Source organism: Squalius cephalus, assembly GCF_949319135.1.
Source record: "Squalius cephalus genome assembly, chromosome: 7".
Taxonomy (NCBI): Eukaryota; Metazoa; Chordata; class Actinopteri; order Cypriniformes; family Leuciscidae; genus Squalius; species Squalius cephalus.
In genome coordinates this window covers 38,562,872-38,585,464 of record NC_137128.1, presented here as the reverse complement: position 1 = coordinate 38,585,464, position 22,593 = coordinate 38,562,872, and the positions used below count along the sequence as shown (strand labels likewise).

The window sequence follows — 22,593 nt, the reverse complement described above, 5'->3', positions numbered from 1 at the left end:
CTTATGCTACTCTGAACAATGCCTGAACTTCGTATTTTAAGCACTTCTTGTGTTGTTTTTGCCTGTTCACATTGACTCGCTTAATTTAGTCCTAAATTGTAAGTCGCTTTGGACAAAAGCATCTGCTAAATGACTTTAATGTAGATGTAAATGTAAGACTGGAAAAACTGGAAGAGAGGGCAACTTTCTGAGAAAAAAAAAGGAAATCAACATCTGAACTCTCTTGCTATATTAACATCCCCATTCAAGACATGATCACACTTGAGTTGATCACCTCCTAATTTACAATTCTCTCCCTTCCCCATCTCGTCTCTCTCTCATGCTGAGATCCCCTGAAATTCACCCAAACATCTATATTGTTTAATGTGAACAATTATCATACAACACTATCTAATTGATGACTAGTCTATTCTTGGGCCATGATTTAGACGTCTATTACATTTTCACTGACAAAAATTTTGCCTGGTTTTAGCCTAGACATCTAGGCTGTGTTTGGACGGCTATTAGACATCTTTTAAACGCAAAATTGCTTGCCGGGTACATGTCTGGTATCATTTGAAATGTCTCAGTGCAACTGGTACAAAGGTCTCATCCCCAAAGAAGTAAACCAAAAGGTATCAAGTTTTTAAGAGTTTAGATATATCTTGTTTACAGAGGAGGGTGGATCTTTCATGCAAATAGCATCCTATGCTCAAAAGGTGTAAACTCTGGAGACCATGATTAATGCAAATTCCCATTGTTAGCATATGTTTAGGTTTCTTTCTTGGTCTGAGTATATAAAGAGATGTCTCAAGAGGCTCGGGCGATTTGTGATGAGATCCACCCGTAATGCTGAGTGCCTTTCAGACACTCAGCATTATGAATTTCCTTGAGTCAGGTACATCTTTTACTCTCTCTGAGCATTTGATGTTATTGTATTGATTATCTTTGAACTTATTATGTAATTGGCATGATACATTTATCTGACATTAGCCGAAATCTAGACGCACCCCAGCGGCAGCAAAATTTATTTTGCAGCCAGTGTAGTCTAGCAACTCTCCGTTGACTTTCGAGCTGGAAAAACCAAACTCTAGTCAGGGCAATCACATCGTGTATAGAGTAGATGGGGCGGGCTTAACATAATGACGACAGAGTTGCGACAGTTCCCTGCTACTTGAAAACAAAGAAGAGCTGCTGCTGCTGGCGGTCTTTCGAATCGGCTTTGTCTGCGACTTTGGAGGACTTGGAGTTAAGCTGTTCTTTGAGAAAAGAACAAAGAACGGCACTTAAGTCAATCTTAAAAAAGGAAGATGTGTTCGTAGTTTTGCCGACCAGATACGGCAAAAGTTTAATCTATCAACTAGCTCCGCTGGTGGGAAAACGCTCTGGTTGGTTGAAGCGCTGTCCTATTGCGTGCAGAGGGAATTTGAAAGACAACCGTTTAACCCGCCCCTCGGATTGAGCCGTGCCAATGGTGAGTTGCCAGACCTAACATCTTGATGTAGGTCTGGCTTGCCAGGCTAATCTGACATAACAAATTGTTTACATTTGTATTTTATGACTTACTCTGAAATGATTATGTGAATGCGACCGTCTAAGATATTAGCCAAATTACCTCTGTTTAGTGACCCGAAACTGATGAGTTTGTGATCGTGGGCCCACATATATGAACGGACGGTGTGAGGACCCTGTGTGACTTTGGCACCCGAATGAACGAGGATAATAAGAGTAAAGAGTTAAATAGAATAATCAAATGTGCTGCTAAACTATTATATAAATGACCAATAACTTATTGGCATTCTAACCTAAATTCGAGATGGTGATAATATGGAGTCGGAGCTTAATTGGAATTAAATTATTTTGCCATGCTGAAAAGACAGTAACACGCAAGTAAACCTTCACCCGCTTATCGGAAACTGTCATTGGACCTATAGACGGCCTTACATTATTATTATTATTCATTTGTAATAAATGCAGTAGAAGTATTGTTCATTCTTAGTTCTTAAGTAAAGTTGTTAAATCGTGAAACCTTGTTGTTAAGTGTTGCTGAAATATGATTACAATTTAAAATAACTGTTTTCTTAATTTAACTTTAATTTAACTAATTTGATGAATAGGAAGTTAAACAGAACAGCATTTATTTGACATAACGTGTGTGTGTGTGTGTGTGTATGTGTGTGTGTGTGTGTGTGTGTGTGTGTGTGTGTGTGTGTACTTTACTGATTAATTACTTTGATAACATCAACATCATTAGCACTTTGAACTTTATTTGAACAATCTCAGAAAAAGTTCGACATGACCCAGAATGCACCAGGACAAGATGTACTGTGAGTGCGCTAAACAGCAAGAGAATTATGCCTAATCATATGCCTTGATTCGATTTGTGTGTGTGTGTGTGTGTGTGTGTGTGTGACAGAGAGACAGTGGCAGTGCTGTATGAATTTGATTTGTGGCTTTAATATCTCTACAGTAGACTGATGTGGACAACTCAAGCACAAACAGGTAATTTGAGGTTTGTTGAAACAGCCAGTTGGTGCTTAGCCTACAATATCAGATGAACACTCATAAACACAGATGTGTGTTTGGTGTTTATAAAAAAGGCAACAGATATTACAGACCGTGAGTGCATTATAGATGCTGCATTGTGCATTACATGCATTGTAATGCTGTATTCGTTTAGTTTAAAGAGATCTTTAAATGCACAGAGGACTGTGTGTGTTTGCATGTGTGGTATCCAACAGTGCTTCAATACAAGTTATGCTCTATCAACAGCATCCATTACATATTTTTTTAATTATTACAGAAAATAATTGTTTCCTCTAGTTTGTAAAAAGCAAACACAAATCCCATTGACACTAATGCACTGAAAACTAAAGTCTATAGAGCACCAAAATTATATAATATTTAATAACATTAAAATTAAATCTTGATGACCTCATCTGTATGTATGTATGTGTGTGTGTTTTAACATTCCTTGAAGCCCATATACGTACAGTATACCAATATATCTGCTCTAGCATCACATTGATGATCTTTCTCACAAAGCTTTGTAACAACATGTGGCAAACACTTTAACAACTCTCCAGGGAGACCATTGGTAGTCAAATTTGTGCTCAGTTCAGTTCCAAAATGTTCTTTTATTAAAATACCCTTTTTTCTTCCCACGAGGATTCAACTGTATGTGCCAAGAACAGACTGCACATCAATTTGGATCAAAATCATTCCAGTCTTGATGGTAGAATGATGATTAAACATTTTTCTTTGATAGACCTTCTGCTTTTCCCCACAGCAAAGCGCAGCAGTGCCTCTAAAGCTCTGATATGTATGGAGAGTCCTCTTGAGATTATCCTCACACTGTAGGAAGTCTATGCAGTACTTTTCTGGCTTGAAACCCTGATGTAAAATGTGTTTACGTGTTGATAAGACTCGCTCATGCAGACAGTAAAAATCCTAAAGCAGTCCAATGGCAGAAATCAGGTGTGCGTGCGTTTACTAACAAATTTGTCTGCAGAAGTTAGCTAAATCTGACAAAATAAATAAAAATAAAATGATGTTTTTTATTTCTAAAATTGTAAAAAGCCTCACATAAAAGCAATTCAAAGTGCTATGTTCTCATTAGATTGTAAGTAAACATGATTATGTGCATGTATGTGTACAAATGTGAGAAGAAAAGTTTAGAGTTTGGAGACAGTAGGGAAATAGCAGCTTAAAAATACACTATGTACCCCATGGGCAACTCATATAATCCCTCTAGAGAGAGAGAGAGAGAGAGTCAAAGAAAGAAAGACATATTTGATGATGGAGAGAGTGTGTCAGAAGCAGACTTCCTAAGCACTGCAGTGCCACAGAAATTGAAAGAGAGTGAGAGATTGGTTAGGCTGTGATTATGATAACAGCATGGAAAAAACGGCCCCATGAGATGTATGGAAATAGCATCCTATATCCTGTTTTACACACACACACACGGTGCACCTATCATTATGAGGACATTCCATAGGCGTAATGGTTTTTATACTGTACAAACTCTATTGCCTTCATTTTCTAACCCTTCTGCTAAGCCTACCCATCACAGAAAACTTTCTGTATTTTTACATTTTTAGTAAAATGTTTTTTAGTATGTAATTTTTAAGCTATTTTAATTACGAGGACTCAGGAAATGTCCTCATAAACCACATTTACGCTGTAATACCAGTGTAATATGTTATTATATTATTATACAAATTTGTGTCCTCATAAATCATATAAACAAGCATACACACACACACACACATACACACAACCAACTCACAAAGTAAAGGCCGGTTCACACCAAGAACGATAGATAATGTAATGATGCTGAAAATTCAGCTTTGCAATCATAGGAATAAAATACATAGAAAACAATTGTTTTAATATTTCACAATATTGGCCTACTGTTTTTACTGTATTTTTGATTAAATAAATGTAGCCTTGGTGAGAATAAGAGACTTCTTTTCTGACTCCAAACTATTGAACGGTAGTGTGCACTTTAAGGTGCAGTAAGCAATTTCTGAGAAACGCTTTGGATCAGACTGAGCAGCACAACACACTTGTAGCCAATCAGCAGTAAGGGGCGTGTCCACTCGTGATGGAGGAGGAGAGAGAGTGAGGATGAAAGAGAGAAGGATGAGAGACATCACAAAAGAGGAATATCACTGGAAAAAGAAGGGTTATGATCAGGCAAGAGCTTTATGACCCGCATTAATATTAGAAAAGCTTGCCAGCACTGGAGAGACCGAAGCGGGAAGGCCTGAAATCAGATGGCAAGGTTTCTGTTTCTGCTCCATACGTGAGTAACATTGGTACTGTTTTTTCACAGAACCAAGATATGATGTTGTTGTAATGTTAACTATAGTAACTGGACAGTTTTGAGTGTCATTGTTTGTTTGGAAATGCTGTGCTGTTGCCGACTAACAACCGACACTTGCTTGTATACTCTAGTGTACTGTAAGTAAATTTTTTTGTTTTTCCTTGTCGTTTGTTCTTCATCATCGCTTTATTTTTCACAAAGCATTATTTTGCTTCGCTTCATCTATGGTAAAGAGACATCCACTTGTGTATTGCATGTTCATGCATTTTGAGGGCAGATCAATGAAGCAAGGGGTGTGTTTGTTTGGGTTGATTTCAAATATCAATTTGTTTCTCAGAAATTTGTTTACTGCACCTTAAAGGTGCCCTAGAATTTGAAATTGAATTTATCTTGGCATAGTTAAATAACAAGAGTTCAGTACATGGACATGACATACAGTGAGTCTCAAACACCATAGTTTTCTCCTTCTTATTTAAATCTCGTTTTTGAAAAACACCCCTGAAAAATAGGCGAATCTCCACATAACACCGACTGCAAGAGTCGGGATCATTAATATGTACGCCTCCAAAAATTTGCATATGCCAGCCCATGTTCAAGGCCAGGCGGAACTGCGCAGCCGAATCATCGTCCGAATCATTTTTCTTCGAGAGACATCATGGCTTGCAAACGAGCGAAGCATGGCAGTTGCTCAGTGTTTGGATGTACAAATTAACACAAAGGTATTTTTTTAGTTCCTTCATCCGAGCCTCTGAAGAACCAGTGAGTTATGTGAATGTCTGATGTGTAATTGTTCAAGTTCAGACAGATAATCTTTCTCTCAAAGTCGTTCAATACTGTTTATGCATCAGTAAATCAAGCCAGTGACTAAACGATCAACTTCACGTCGTTTCTCTTAGTAGGATGAAAATAATCTTACTTAAACTGTGATTAATATACAGATAGCTATCAAAGAACAATCCCTTTCCAGTCGCCCAAGCTGTCAATCACACAGCGCGAGTTTATCTGAAGTTCTGAACACTTGCCAAAACTCGTTATGAAATCAATGACGCTGTTACACTGCACAACGAAGCTCTTACTGTACGTACATCATGTTTGCATTGGTGAAATCATTAGTGAGAGTGCAGAAACTGCGTTGCAATGATAAGATCTTCATTCACGTGATCAACAGGCTTACACTGAAGTCTCACAGCAGCCAATCACAGCAGTGGGCGTTTACACTGAAGTCTCACAGCAGCCAATCACAGCAGAGGGAGTTTACACTGAAGTCTCACACAGACACGCCCCTTCAAACAGAGCGTTCAAATCAGAGGCTAAAATCAGGCTTGGAAAAATGCCTTTTATTTCTAAATTATAATAATCTAAAAAACATACTAACATTATAAGGGCACCCCAGGAAACATTCTAAAATAATAAAATAATCCATGCAATGGCACCTTTAAAACAGTGTTCTAGCAAAACCTCAAGGTGGCGCTAGAGTTATCTTCAAAAGTCTATGCCATGTTTTTATTTAGGTAACTATATATTTAAATATATATATATTTATTTAAATCAACTTTATCTAACTTGCTCAGCAAGACTTTTTAAACTGTTACTCCACCATGACTAAAGAGAAAACCTGCCGACAGTTTATGCTAATGCCCTCAATAGCTGCTCTTGCGACAACGCCAAATACATTGCTTTCTGAATTGCCTCTAACATATTTAAGAATGCAATGATGCACAAAAGTGAGCTAGCAAAACTAGAAGCATCTGTGTAGTGACTTTGAGGCCCAAGCCTCACTTACCCTCCATAGGTGAGTTGCTGTCAGGGCGATTGGCAAAAACCACATCCACATATTCCAGCTGTAACCGCTGCAAAGAACCCTTCAGACCTAGAGAGAGAAAGAGAGAGAGAATGCGTAAGAGAATTTGAATGCTTTGTTGAAGTGAGAGTTTGATTTGTGAAATCAAACTGCACCCAAAACCGATATAAGGTGGTCTGAGGAACATTCAGTGTTCGTCAGGAAAGACATTCATCAAAAAATTACTTCAATTTTGGTCTCTCCCTCACACAAAACTATTGCTTCAGAACACTTGGGATAATGCCTGAGTTTTGTGGACCACATTCATAAAACTTTTATGAGGCGTTTTGTCATTTTTGAAGCTCAAAAAGCATAAACATTCCGCTTAATATATTCTTTTGTGTTTTGTGAAGGAAAAAAAAAGATTCGGAGCAACATTAGGGTAAGTACAGTGAAAACTATTCTATAAAATAGGAAAGATAAAAAATGAAGACAAAAACTTATGTAGTTGTCAAAGGACTTTGAAAGGATGAATGATTCAGTCCGACTGTCACTTTCCTTGTCTTATTCAGAAACAGAGAGAGACAGAGAACAAAGACTGAGGAACAGCATATAACATACATTATGCACTGTCAGTAATATGTTTGTTTGTGTATATTTATAGACTAGGGTTATATCAGTGACCATTTTGGTATCGTCCAATATTAGGTTTAAAATGATCGAGATTATTCTGACAAGGGTGATATCTGAAGTAAATAATACCAGGGCTTATTTCAAACTTGGAAGCTTGTCAAGATGAAAGGAGCTACTGTAACTTTGAACAGTGTTTTGAACTAACAGATGTATAATATTGGGCATTATCTTAGTTATCAGTCATAAAAATATTGCATATTTATTGGTATAAAATTCGGGAACACAAAAATAATGATCATAATTCAATCATATCGACCAAAATATATCGTTTCATTCCTATTTATAGACCAGTGGCCCCCAAAAATACACATTGGGCACACTTAATATTAATGTCATATAACACTATAGACAATTAAGTACATTGCCATTACCAAAAGTTTGGGGTCAGTAAGATTTCTTTATGTTTTTGACACAAGTCTCTAATGCTTACTTAGGCTGCATTTATTTGATAAACTCAGAAAAAACAGCAAAATTGTGAAATAGTATTACAATTTAAAATAACTGTTTTCTTTTCTAATGTATATTTTATATTTAAATGCAATTTATTTATTTCTTATTTTTCAGCATCATTACATCATTACTATACATAATAACATTTTTTGCTAAACATTTTTTACTTTTAAAAATATTCAAATTTTTTCTTCTTCTTCGGATTCTTTAATGAATAAAGAGTCAAAAAGAACAGTATTTATTTGATATAGAAATCTTTTGTAACATTATAAATGTCCTTACTGTTCCTTTTGATAATTTTATTATTAATTTCTTTACAAAAAAACATCTTATATCTCTTGTTTTTCCATTTAGAACCTCACAAACATCCGCTCTGTGAAATGTTTTGCATGAAAAGTGTTCTTGAACTGTTTTTCTTTAAATAAATGCAGCTTGGTTTGACATTTAATGCTATGGCATTCAAGCTTTTTTGAGCGCTGTTTAAGTGTCCAAATACTTTTTGGAGTCACTCCACCTCCGAACACATTTATGCTTAGTTCCATTTGAGCTTTTCTTTTAAATAAGATTTTCTTATTTTATACACCTATGTGTAAGTACTGTTTGCATTGGCAAAACTGTGATGCTTTACAGTCATGCCAATAAATCTTGGCTGAGAGAGAAAGAGAGAGAGCAAACACCAGGTGTGTTGAAACAAAGTCAGAGAGCTTTCAGGTGATCAGACGCTGACGTGATTACTCTGCCATACTGAAATTAATCTGACGGATAAACCGCACACTCATTCATCATAAAAACACTGTAATCCAGCCAATCTCAGACTCATTAATCTGCCCCTTGCTCACCGAGTGCGCCCTCGCATCCGCCACGGCTATAATCAGTCACAATTCTCTGGGTTTGTGGAGGAGATATTCTTAGCGGGGAGCTTTTTAAAGGATAAACAGACGTTCCTTTCTAGCCCACAAACAATGTCAAACAAACACGAGCTAACGAGGACGAGAGAGAGAGAGAAGCGAGCCAGGAAAACTACACACAAGCTAGAGTGATAAAAATAACTGGGGATGAGCGAAGTATGCGTACGATTCAAATAGTTTCATGAAATACAAACAGTGAGTTTTCTCAATCTGAAAGTGATACAGAAATGACATTATAGATATTAAAGTCTCATAAAATCAGTGGTCCGCCTCCGTCTCATAGGAATACAGTAATAGAGCAGAGATAAATCAGAATATTATTCCATGTAGATTTCCACTCTTAATCAGGCACTCAAATAAAGCTTACGATCTCAAACACTTCACATAATTACATGCTGTCGATTATGAGAATACCACATAAATAGGCCTATGGTAAAATTAAATTACAAAATAAATGAAAAGCCTTAAAAGGTTTTAAAAAAGTAACAAATTGCAGCTATATCTGTATGTGATCAATAAAAATAAAATTCAATTATAATTTTTCGTTTTATTCAGCCTTTTGGTATTGTTTCCTGAAGAAATATCTAAATATATTTAAACCAAGATAAATGTACTTGAGATGCACAATTTGGCGGTGGGGGGAGGGTATGAAAAACATAAACAAACATAAAACTTGTTTTAAAGATTACAGTTTAGACATTTTACTAGAAAACAGGACAATCATATGATTATGAAAATTATATTTGGAAGTGTAATAAAAGTAGAAGGCGAATGGTTTCTCTGTATACATAATGTATTTGAATCATTACCTTGGTTTGCATGTGCTCTCTGTATAGGCATTTATCAAGAAAGATTCAGCGAGAGAGAATTAGAGAGAGAGAGAGAGAGAGAGAGAGAGAGAGAGAGAGAGAGAGAGAGAGAATCTCGCACTGTTTAAGAATGAATGTTGGTGTGGGTGATGAGCTTTTATTAGGAACAAGGCCACACACTGCAGCGAAGGAGAAAAAAAAATCAATAAAGGAGGAGGCAATGAGAAAGAAAAGAAGAAAAAAGGTTCAAGGTCAATTACAAACAACAGGGGGATTAGAAGAAAAAAGAATATCTACCTTCAATAATGTGCTTCCTCGAGAGCCCACGCTCTGTCTCTGCCCTAGAGAAAGAAAGAAAGATAGAAAGAAAGAAAGAAAGAAAGAAAGAAAGAAAGAAAGAAAGAAAGAAAGAAAGACAAATGCCTAAATTTTAAGGAGAAAATAAGAGTATAGTTATTACTAATAAAATAGAGTAGACAGACAGACAGACAGACAGACAGATAGACAGATAGACAGATAGATAGATAGATAGATAGATAGATAGATAGATAGATAGATAGATAGATAGATAGATAGATAGATAGATAGATGTATTCACTCCACTAATACTTACTTTCCTCCCCAGTACAGTTTAGTAGTGATGACCAGACTGGATCTCCTGTACACACACAGACAGATTATGGATTATGTGTGAAGTGATTATGTTTTATACATTTCTCAATGAAATTGATCAGTGGGATCTCCCTTAAATAAATAAAATGAGAAAACTAAGATAAATACCTCCAACACTTCTTCTTGATAATGTTTCCTAGGATTATTTCAGCCCTGTGAAGAAAGACACATTTTGAGTACTTTGAAATAATATTTAAATAGAAGAAGAAAAAAAAAAAAGATTTTATTGATGGATTTGTAAAGCTTTTTTTTTTTATGAAAAAAAGGCCATTTTTGTTTAGTGAATTCACTTTACTGTCATTCTTTTCAGGGCAAACACACCTCCTTTGTATGCAGTTTCATTATAGAATTTGCATCTTTCACAAACGTCAGCGCTATTTGCCTGACACACAGTTAACGTTGAGCTATGGTTACTGTCCGCGGAAATCTGGAGGAAATTTAAAGCTTATTCAAAATTAATGTAAGTGTACTTTTATGTAAGTGTACTTTTACAGTGATTATGGCAACAGTAATTTATCAAATGATGCTCTAAAGCATTACAACCAGGCACATATCCAGACTTTTGCCATTTTAAATATAGCCAATGTAGTTGCCTGATCACAGTGGTGGAGTGACACTGTACAGATATGGTTCCTAGTTTGTTGTATCCTGCACTACTTAGCACTCAGAAGTGCCCCATGTAAATTGCATTCAATACTAAATTTGTGGCTGTTTGCGTCACAGCCTGAATGCTTAATTCCTTTAGTGAATTTGATGCAAAAGCATCAAAGCATCGATGCAGGCAATATGTACAGAAATGATGCTATCAGTGGGTGAATTTCAATCATAGTGAATTCCCTTCTGCATCTTCTAACAGGTTTAGATAAAACTGCTGGCAAGATGGAAGTTTGGATATGAAGTTTACAGGCTGGACTATTATATCTGCTGAATCCCAATTCCCATACTATCCATTAAATAGGCTTTATAGTATGCAATATTTAGAATAGTTAGATGGTTGAAAAGGTAATAAAGGTGTCCAGATGAATTCAGCCACTCATTTTGCTGTAAGTCAAAGGCCAAACTCACTTCCCAGCTGAGTAGACCTCTGCAGTGTCAAAGAGGTTGACCCCGTTTTCATAGGCTATAGTCATCAGCTGCTCTGCCACCTGCAAAACACACACACACACACACACACACGGTATATCACTCAGAAAGCACTCAGCTGTCAATCATCAATGCAGAGAGCTTAGAAGTGTGTGAAACAGATAATTGAACGCTCACCTTTCTGAAAACTGCATTGCTTAATCCTCTTCACATGACTCACTGCTATGTGAAGCACTTTTATAACATTCATGTCCCCCATACTTAACCGAATTCAAGGCTGAGCTGATTTTTTTTTTTTTTTTTTACATATTGTGTTAAACCTATGTAGAATATCTTTGCCACTTTTATTCATATGGACAGTGCAGTTAGGATAGGCAATGATGGAGAGAGAGGGGCAGAACAGGATCACAAAATGCATGTTATTCAAAAGAAAACCATTTATCTTTGTAATCTTTCATCAAAATGCAATAGCTTGCTCTGTCCGTGAAAGATGTTCCTATTTGTCTGATTTCATCGAGCACTGTTATTTTTCAACCCCTCCCTTCCAAGCACTTGCCTCCATCCTGGCATTTAATGCCTGCTTGTCACTATGTATATAGGAATATGTGATATTGCACTAGAATTAACAGCATCTGACAGTGTTTTCATTCACAGATGTTTGTCACATAATGCTGAAAAAATAATGCATGTCTTTACGGACAGATTTTCAGGCAGATGAACAAAGTGGCATTCATGTGCATATTAACACAAGATTATTATTATGCATGGATGCTTGGTACTGTAAATGCATCCTTTAAAAAATTGTGCTCATTTTATAAATAGTAAGACAACAGCTAGTCGTGACGTAGGGTGTGATAAACTGCCATGTCACAACTATCTTCAAGATTTCAAAGCACAAGCTATTAGACACAAGTCATCATTACTAATTTGAAACGACTGCGATTGCATTGCATTGCATCCATTGCACTGTTTTTTCATTGTTGTTCTATGTAAACAGGTGCTAGATGGACGCGTTTGACAAAAGAGCTTGCATCTTTTGCAGCGTCTTGTACATGGCACAGCATTCTACACAATACTCAAGTTAATATAAGATAAAATTTAAAAAAAGTCTCAGCTCTAACGTTGTGCATTAGACATGGTGTTCTAAAAATACAGTGCTCAAGTTAAGATAAGTTTTAAAATCAACTTTTTTTTAAAAAGTGGGTTTTTTTTCCATTCCACTTCCCTGCGTTGTGTTTTTGCACTTCACTGCGCTACTTTTTCATGTTTTTTTTAATGTAAACATGCACTAGATGGATGTCTTTGACCATTGTGCTAGTGTCATTTGCAGCATCTTAGACAAGACATTGAGCCCTATTTTAACTATCTAAGCTCATGGTCTAAAGTGCACGGCGCAAGTGCACATAGTGCATGTCCGAATCCACTTTTGCTAGTTTAACGATGGGAAAAATGGTCGGAGCACCGGATGCATGGTCTAAAATGGTCGCTTTGGGCGTAACGTGCAAAAAAACAATCAGAGTCTCATCTTCCATTCCCTTTAAAAGCCAGTTGCACTCGCGCCATGGCGGATTGCTATTTGCATGGCGGAATTTGCAAGCGGAAAGACTGAACGCTTCCCCAGAGAGGAAACGGATCTGCTCTTGCGCGAGGTTAAAGTGCGCTAGCAGACCATCAACAGGACAAGACGGATTCCATCATATCTTTATGTACACAATAATAATCTTTTACATTGTAATCCTTTTATTTGTAATATTTGGCATGTTTGTGTGCTGCTGCGCTAAGCAGTGTACGTGTGTTGTGCACCCGCCTATAGGCTCATATTATGTGAGGCACAATGTGCCCTTTAAATAACAAAAAAAATATTGCGCCTTTAGTCCAGGTTTCAGTTGGCGTAGTCTATTTCAGTTGCCTCAAAATAGCAATGTGCCAACAATGCGCATGAACACACCTCGTTTTCAGGCCAGCACGCCATTGAAAAACAGATGGCCGCAAATGCATTTGCTAACAACATGGCGCAGGACGTGAAAATGATAACTGCGTCGGGCTGAAACTGGCAAAAAACACTTGTGTCGCGCCTGGTGCTGCATTGCGCCGGGTGTAGTGTTCATATTAAAATAAGTCAGATTAAAAAAATGTGTCTTGAGGCCTTTTGTTTTTTGTTTTGTTTTTAAAGTGAGATGCGGGCAGTGGAATGTGAAAAACGCAAAGTCTTGAGATGCATTTTTTAAAAGTTAAACTTCTTTTAACTTGAGAACCGAGTTTTTAGAACACTGCGTCATCGGTGAGACGCTGAACAACACGCAAGATGCGAACGCAACGGTCAAAGACATCCGTCTAGCACAAGTTTTTTGCGTGAACAGCCAGTTAAGTCGCGGTCACACTAGACATTGAGCACAAGGAATTTCAATGGACACTGTCGTGATACGACGTCACACTCTGCAGCATCTTTTTTTATAAACATGAATTCAACATAACAAATAGTAATACAATCAAAATGAAAAAAATATACAATCTACTCGACTTTACTGCAAAAATACGGGTTCTTTTTATTCAGCCAAGTGGTCATGCAATGACATATCGATCTTCTACTGGTCATTCGCAGTTCAGTGTTCACCAAACTTGAACTTCGGAACAAAGTGAAATGCAAAACTTTTTGCATGAGCTTGCGTTTCCGATCTGATGCATTTGCATGTGTATGAATGGAAGTCAATGGAACAAAATGTGAAGTGTGACCGCCCATTTAATAGGTTTTGGACCAGAGCATCTGTTTTTCTTGTGTAACTGCTGCAATGATACAATGATCTTCATGTCAGAGTTTGATCTTCTGATGAAAGAACAGTTGAAATGGTGGTTAAAACCTCTACAATCCATCAGTCTCTCTCTCTCTCTCTCTCGCTGTCTTCGATGGAGAGCTGTCAGCCAGGATGAGTGACAGTGATCCGTTCTGTCAGCGTAGTTGTATATTAGCAGGCCGATAAGGGAAAACCGTCTGTTCAACTGCTGATGAGATGACTTATGACATGTGGAGAAGGGGACCGAACTGGGACATCCGCATCTAGCATAATTTGATTGGACAAGAGGGATGACTGGACAAAAGAGGAGACTCCGCCTCTGGGGAGAGACAGGCTTGTCGTGGAAGTTGTTGCCAAAGGGACTTTTATTATGAACCGCTAGTATTTATGTGCATTTGCCTTGGGTGAGTGTCAGAAAGGAACACTGGCAGAATGATGTTATTGTTTGAATAATGAGGAAGACCACAGCATGATGTGTCTACGAGCCTTCCTCTCTGCCAAGACTGTCAACACAAAACATGCTTATCTCGGCTAACTCTACCCAATTTGTGCTTATGGCTAAAGTGGATTTAGAAGTGGGAATTATGGGTGAAAACAGATGATTCAGCCCCCTATTATATTAGGTTACAAAATTATTTATTAAGAGTAAATATAGTGTTTAATCTATAGATTAATTGCTGTTGAAAATGTATTGGAAAAAAAATTAAGTTTACTTTCTGGTTATGAATATAAAAATATAAAAATTGAAATGCTCACCTCATCTGAAATCTGCCCCCCGAATGTCACCCATGTGCCTGAGAAAGAGAGAAAGAAATTGAAAGAAAGAGAGGGAGGGAGTGTGAGTCAGAGTTATCCAGTGAGTTAGTTTATTATTATTAGTGATTTTGTGCCTCTCTGTGATGCCGTCGTTCATCCACATCCCTACCAGAGGCCTACGATCGGTAAATGAGCGATGGCTCGTGGTACCATCACAGAGAGGCACAAAATCACTCTCCAGAACATTTTCGTTCACTGTTCCTTGCTGGAATGATCTCTCCGACTTCATCCAGAATGCAGAATCCCTGACAACATTCAAAAGACAGCTGAAAACTCATTATCTTTTCAGTGAGCACTTAACCTCATCATTAAAAAAAAAATCTATCTTTCACTTTCCTTTAATCCTTCTCTTTTCTAGTTTATGCTACTCTAAGCAATGTCTGAAACTTTGTATTTTGAGCACTTCTTCTCTACTCTTCTTCTTGTTTGCCTTTTCACGATGAATCGCTTGCTGTATTCCTCATTTGTAAGTCGCTTTGTATAAAAGCATCTGCAAAAGGAATAAATGTAAATGTATTTAACACAGAGTTTAATTTATTTGGTCTGGTGCCTGTCACTGAAACCTTCAAACATATTAGAAGGAAACACAGACCTGAATCTGAATGTTTTACAGTAATAATACAAGTTAAAGATGAATTTAAGAAAACAAGGCCAGTGACATTTCCTTAAACTTCATTGTTGTTCAGTGGACTTGATGTAGGCTATACATTTCACTTCCATATTGATGTAAACAAATCAACATTTCCCTATTGATTTCATTCAATATGACATAATAATGGTGTTCTTTTTTGGAAAGCTTTTATAAAAACTATTTATTTATTTGTCTTTTAAGTCTCTCTGGATGAAGAGCATCAGATAAATGTACGTATTTTAACCATCTTATTAAATAGCAAGAATTTTGACTACTTTCCAGTTCTTTATAAGGTTATTAGCTTTTGCAGTTGTGAAAATATAAAAATATCATAAATAATCCTAAGAAATCAGGGAAGTCGAAACATTAAACCTCACTGCCAAAAAATTTAATGCAGTTTTTTTACATCAATAAATATTATTACAATTTAAAGGTACTATTTTCTAATATTTTTTAAATGTAATTTATTCCTGTGATGGCAAAGCTAAATATTCAGCAGTCATTATTTCAGTCTTCAATGTCACATGATCCTCCAGAAATCATATGCTGATTTGGTGCTCATTAAACTTATTATCAATGTTAAAAACAGCAGTGTTACTATATATTTTGTGGAAACATGATACAATTTTTCTTTTAATGAATTTCTGTCATGACAACTCTCAGAGAGATTGGCATAGTAATGGATCTGGCAGTGGTAATGTATTTGGTCTTGGCGGAATAGATCTGCTACGCTGCTGCAGCTGATGCTGATGATGGTCATTGCTGTAGAGCAAGTAGAGACTTGCTACTGCCAATACATTCACAGACATGCTGCTGTAAGCAAGTAAGACAAGCTGCTGCACATATATAACATACATGAAATAACCCTCATATAGTGGATCTACACAGGTGGAGCTGGGGAAGGTGGAGGGTTTCTGAAAGTGTGCTGCAGACTGCTAACAGCAAACCCTGCAAGGATTTGAATGTTGAGCTGCAGCTCATTGGCCACTGATGCCACAGCAACCTATCAGCTGCGCTATGTAGATAATGATGCCATCGCTACCAAATTGAGTTAAGGACCTATCAGCCTGCGCCATCTAGAGTTTCATGACGGAACTTTGTATTTATTTAAAAAGCAAATCTTGTGCTACATTTTAAATGTATTTTCTGTCACTTCTGATCAATCTAATGCGTCCTGTCACTTCTGATCAATCTAATGCGTCCTGTCACTTCTGATCAATCTAATGCGTCCTTTCTAAATCAAAGTATTAATTTATATATATATATATATATATATATATATATATATATATATATATATATATATATATATATTGAATATTTGATAGGGAAATTGAAATCATCAAAAATAAACAAATAAAAGCTTCAATACTTTAGTTCAGCATGTAGCTAAAGAGATAAAAATGAGGTTGATTCTTGGGAAAATCTGTCCCAGGATATCCTGAGGGCTCTGTTATTCTTGGCCTGACTCACACTGCTGGCAGTCTAAAGCACCCATGATTCATTGCTGTCAGGGTAAGACTCTGCAGTCACTGCCCCACATCCCTGTCAGAATCACCTACTATCACCCTAAAACTCACCCCGCTGCGGGATGAGCATCTCTCCAGCAAGCACTGGTGTCCTGGGCTTCAATATTTGGGATCAGTTGACATTCGAAGAAACACCCGACTGTGTTTCAGGGTGAGGGAACCCGTCGGGGCTGATCAGCTGTTCCCATGGCGATCAAGCGCCCATGGGTTGTAGGATAAATGAGGAAATAGTGTGGGCGTTTGCGAGTGTTACGTTCCCTTGGTGACACCTGTGCAGCTATAGGAAGCATTTGGCGTCTTTCTTGTGTTTCGTTCATGACTAACAGCCCTCATCCTGCCAGATAACTTTATGCGTAGTGCGTACAGCTACTGTGAGCAACGGTGTGCACCAGGGTCTTCGGCAGCTCATCAACTGAGACAAACAAGGGAATACAGGATCTTTCCGCCTAATCCTGGATCTCCTCACACATTACTGCATTAGATCTGACTGACTAGATTTTTTATATTCATTTACATTAGTAAATGAAAAAACGTAATATACGCTGTTATATTTTACACTTTTATTCACTAAAATATTGAAGTGTACCAAGAGTGATATTTACTATATATATATTTTATTTGTACAAAAATTTTTACAAAAATTGTTGTGCTTCCATCAGTCTTTAAGCAAACACTACTGACTCACATGAATGAACATACATTTATACATGCACATATGCACACACAAGCCTACACAAGAAATTACTGCTGCTTTAGTGGTTTCCACTGAAAGCTGTCCTCATGTATTCAGTAAAGTGCATGTCTGAAGCACTGAAATCTTATCGGCCTGCAGTGCTCTTGCAGCGTTTGACCAAGTGGCTAATGTTTGCAATGTCCGACCTGAAGCAATGACCTCGGACGTCTCAGGAAAATAACAGCTACAAGCAATGAAGGGTGAGTTGCAGCACTTTTGCAAAGTATTTCAGCACCAAAACCTGCATTTCAATCACTAACCATCAGTGAATAAGCAGGCGTGAAATTAAGCTCTTAGAAGTTTAAAGCCTTATTCACAAAACAAGTTGCAAGTTTCATTCAGCACAGCTTTTGTGAGCATGTTTGCTCTGTTTGCTGATTTGTATACTCAGTTAATCAGGTATTAAAATAATACAGAAAGTGCATGTAAATAACACCAAAAGCCACTCAAATCCATTTTATTCACTTTCATTAAAAGTTGTTGATTTCTGCTGACAGCAACTTCAATGCAACAAATTTAAGCAGAGTTCAACATTTTGATTAAAGGGATAGTTCGGCCAAAAATGATATTTAACCCATGATTTACTCACCCTCAAGGCGTTCGAGATGTATATGTCAATCTTTTTTCAGACGAACACATTTTCAGTTATTTTAGAAAATGTCTTAGATCTTTCAGTGGTTATAATGTGAAGTTATGGGGTCCACCTCCTTCAAGTCCCAAAATGTGCATGCATCCTTCACAAAAGTAATCCATCCGGGTCCAGGGGGATAAACGAAGGCCTTCTGCTACGTCCTACGCCGGCATCCATCTGCCGTGAACGCGCGTCGACCGTTGCCGGAAGCAAGATATTTTCATTTATAAAGTTTTAAATATGTATATTTTTACGACAAAACCGCACGGATTACCCTCAGAAGGCCTTCGTTTATCCCCCTGGAGCCGGATGGATTACTTTTGTGAAGGATGCATGCACATTTTGGGACTTGAAGGAGGAGGACCCCATAACTTCACATTATAACCACTGAAAGATCTAAGACATTTTCTAAAATAACTGAAAATGTGTTTGTCTGAAAAATGATTGACATATGCATCTCTAACGGCTTGAGGGTGAGTAAATCATGGGTTAAATATCATTTTTGGCCGAACTATCCCTTTAAGTTCATCAATGTTAACTTGGTCTGTTAGCGAATAATAGTGAAAGTCAACAATTAATATTTAACAATACACCTGGATGTTGTTAAATAAGTACAATTTTACAAGAAGGAACAACTTTATTCGTTTTTTTTTTTTTTTTTTATGTAATTTTTTCTGCACATTACCATTCAAAAGTTTGGGGTCAGTGCAATTTAAAAAAAAAAGAGAAAATAATACTTTTATCACCAAGGATGCATTAAATTTAGCAACAGTGACAGTTAAGTTTACATTACTTTTTTTTAACTTTCATCAAAGATGAATTTAACAATGATAATAATCAGAAATATTTCTTGAGCAACACATCAGAATATTAGAACGATTTCTGAAGGATCATGTGACACTGAAGACTGGAGTAATGATGCTGAAAATCCAGCTTTGCCATCACAGAAATACATTATACATTGTAAAATATGTTAAAATGGAAAATACTTATTTTAAATTGTAATAATATTTCACAATATTACTGTTTTTACTGTGTCATTGATTAAATAGTTGCAGCTTTGTTGAGCACAAGAAACTTTTTTCAAAATCTTAGTAACCTCAAACTTTTGAACGGCAGTGTATATTTAGATGCAGGATGGAGGAAAGACTCGTACCGAGGAAGATTCTTATCTAAGATAAGAGAGACACCATTTGGAAATGGATTGTGAAGATAAGCCCAGGGCTTTTTTTTTTTAATGGTGGAATAGCAGCTGTTTGTTCCTCAGTGCTCTTTCTGAAAGCCTTTAGTATGACAACAATAAAATCCAGCTCACTTATCCTAGTTCAGTCCACACCAAACCAATTCAGTTTTCAATGCCCTGTGGTTTTCATGCGAGAGAAATATGTTTGCTCTTGAAGATGAAACATAACATTTTCAATACACCATTCAAATTTTTGCATTTTATAAATGAGAGCAGAACATCAGACCAGAACTGACACTGCTGTAATTTTCTTGCATTAGTTTGTAGTGATAAATATAGAACGGCCAGATTGGAATAAACTGCATGATCTCTTGCATGGTTTCCTGGAGCCCCGCAGCATTAGAAACGCCTGCTATATAAGCCACTGCGTGTTTTTATCTCAAAACTGATTTATACAGTCATTATGTTTCCATTCACAAGTCTTGTGAATGAAAACATCTAATCGTAAACTAAAAGAAAAAAGAGAATAAATTAAGCGTCAACTCATCACTCTCCCGCTGTGTGTGGAGTGTGTGAGGCAATTAGTGAGCTTGTGTTTTAATTCATGATAAATTAAATATGAATGGATGGAGGATAACATTATCAAGATCATGTGACTTCAAACACACAATGTTGCCTGCACTTGTGCATCACAGATCTATGATACTTATTGTCAGTGTGACCTTTTGGTGTTTATGGTTTATGGCTGCGGGTTTATAAATCAAAAAATGCTCACCAAGTCCAAGGCATGACACCCGCAGTCCTGACTTCCCAAGATTCCTGTGGAGAAAGTGAGAAATCTGTTACCAAGGACATAGCATTTCAGGGTCTTCACTTCAGACATGCCTGTTTTATTTCATTTTATTTTATTTTGGGTGTGTCTCCTTAAAATAAATGTGCTAAATTAATGTGAAATCTTCTTAGAAACACCAACAACTTCTGGATAAGGCTTGGGAAAGCTCATTGCGCTCCTTCAGTTTAGAGTTTACTGATTTGGATGGTGATTGGTGAATAGTATAAATCCACTGAACATCTGCTTTCCTTTCTGAGCAGAATACTAAATATTACATAATCATAAATATAAAATATGAATAGAATTTGTGCAAATATTATTACTATTGCAATACAGGGATGGGCAAAATTCTGAAATTAAAAATCCGGCTCCATTCATGAGTGGGAATTTGAATTGGCCACACCCACAATAAGTTAAAAAAGTTATTGTGAATTGGAATAACAGTAAAAAATAAATTAACAGAGTTATAATTCAAAATAGCTATTTAATTGAAATATTATAATTTATATTTTTAAAACTTTAAAACTTTCAGAAGAGCTTTGGAGTGCAGACACATCCTTCAATAGCATTGAACTGTGACGGTTATATAAATAAATGCACGTTGAAATGTTCTGCACAGATATTTTCATAGTACACTGAACACTTTTATTTCAAAAGGAAAATAAAACGTTTAAAAAGCCACCAAGGTCCTAATTGTTTTAAAAAAAATCTGCTATTTGGTTTTCAAAAAACAACAAAAAAAACCATTCATGACCTCCCACACTGGGACGGCAGTGCATGTGAATAATGAACCTCCTTTTTAGACCCAGAGGAAACCATTTTAATTTTCTCTCAGTGTAGATGACAACTGAATGTTTGATTCACAGAGACAGCTGTGACTCTTACAGCACTTTGGTGATTTAAGATAGCTATTACCAGAGAACAAAAACTCTTTAATACCTTTAAAAAAGTACACGTGAATGTACACGCACAAAATGGCTGGCTGGTATTTTGTGCCTCAAAGTCTTGGATCTACACTTTTTATGGCTTGAGCCTCCCATTTAGATCATCTTATTAGCTATAATATAAAATACATTAGCTACAGCTCTATTCATCAGGGTGTGAATGTGACTTTAACAGCGGCCTTGGTTTCAATCTACAGTAATACCTCAGCAATCCATTTCCACTCCCCTATCATTAAAATTTCCTCAACTCTGAAATGTGGCGTCCTCTTAATGCCCGACTGAGTCACAGATGAAATAACATCAATTTGATATGGTTCACTGTTACTGTCCTCAGATTGCTTAACCATTTGTTTTTATCCTGTGATTATGATAAATACATGCAGTTTCTTTTACTGTTTGAAGGAAAAGATTCTATCCATCCATCCATCCCATTATCCATATATCTATCCATCTATCCATCCATCCATCCATCTATAATCAAACGCTGAAGTAATAAACTTTGATGTAATTTGTTTGTGCTACAGAACTAAATGACACTTCAAATAATGTGGATTGCTGAGGAGAGGTGTGATATTGCTTTTCTATGTGATTGAACTTACAATTTTCAACCGGTAGATGAAAAATCCCATAAACTTGCATTGAAGTAGAGACCTGAGTCATTGTTATTGACCACAAGACACCCAGAGAATCCAAGCAACCACATAACAAAGCACTAAAAAACCACTCAGAACGCCTTAGCAAACATCCTGACAACCACCCACAACACCTTATCGTGGTGGTGGGTTTTGAATGAGCAACAAACTCATAACCACTCACATTTTCTTTTTTTAGTTAAAAATACCAGAGCAACAGCTCCTGATGTCTGGATCTAACCCTGCCAGCCTCAAAACCGGATTTTGCATCGCAATAAGACCATCAAGATGGATTTTCTTCATTTTGGGGTATTATTTTAGGAGGAACAACCAGACATGGTACTTGAATATTTCTGTGTATTTGTGAAGCTGTGCATTGCCTCACAGAAAGCAAGTTAGCATGCATTTGGAGGGAAACCAAGAACATTGATTTTGGCTTCCAGACACCCAGCCCGTTTTTCAGTTTACGATGAGAATACCAATGCATTACATTTACATTTACATTTATTCATTTAGCTGACGCTTTTATCCAAAGCGACTTACAATTGCTATATATGTCAGAGGTCGCACGCCTCTGGAGCAACTAGGGGTTAAGTGTCTTGCTCAGGGACACATTGGTGTCTCACAGTGGATTCGAACCTGGGTCTCTCACACCAAAGGCATTTGTC

General features: G+C 36.9%; 1 protein-coding gene across 4 annotated transcripts in view; it reads right to left on the bottom strand.

Annotated features, from left to right (window-relative positions):
- The window catches only part of kcnab1b (potassium voltage-gated channel subfamily A regulatory beta subunit 1b), a 53,357-nt gene that overhangs the window by 12,220 nt on the left and 18,544 nt on the right, over nucleotides 1-22,593 (bottom strand). For all 4 annotated transcript variants that reach the window (XM_079876636.1, XM_079876635.1, XM_079876637.1 and 1 more), the window contains exons 2-8: nucleotides 20,293-20,336; nucleotides 14,751-14,788; nucleotides 11,185-11,264; nucleotides 10,228-10,272; nucleotides 10,061-10,105; nucleotides 9,745-9,788; nucleotides 6,591-6,677 (exon numbers count right to left, since the gene is read on the bottom strand). In XM_079876636.1, coding sequence (XP_079732762.1) covers nucleotides 6,591-6,677; nucleotides 9,745-9,788; nucleotides 10,061-10,105; nucleotides 10,228-10,272; nucleotides 11,185-11,249 — 286 coding nt within the window. In that variant the 5' untranslated portion in view covers nucleotides 11,250-11,264; nucleotides 14,751-14,788; nucleotides 20,293-20,336. The remainder of the gene's footprint in view (nucleotides 1-6,590; nucleotides 6,678-9,744; nucleotides 9,789-10,060; nucleotides 10,106-10,227; nucleotides 10,273-11,184; nucleotides 11,265-14,750; nucleotides 14,789-20,292; nucleotides 20,337-22,593) is intronic.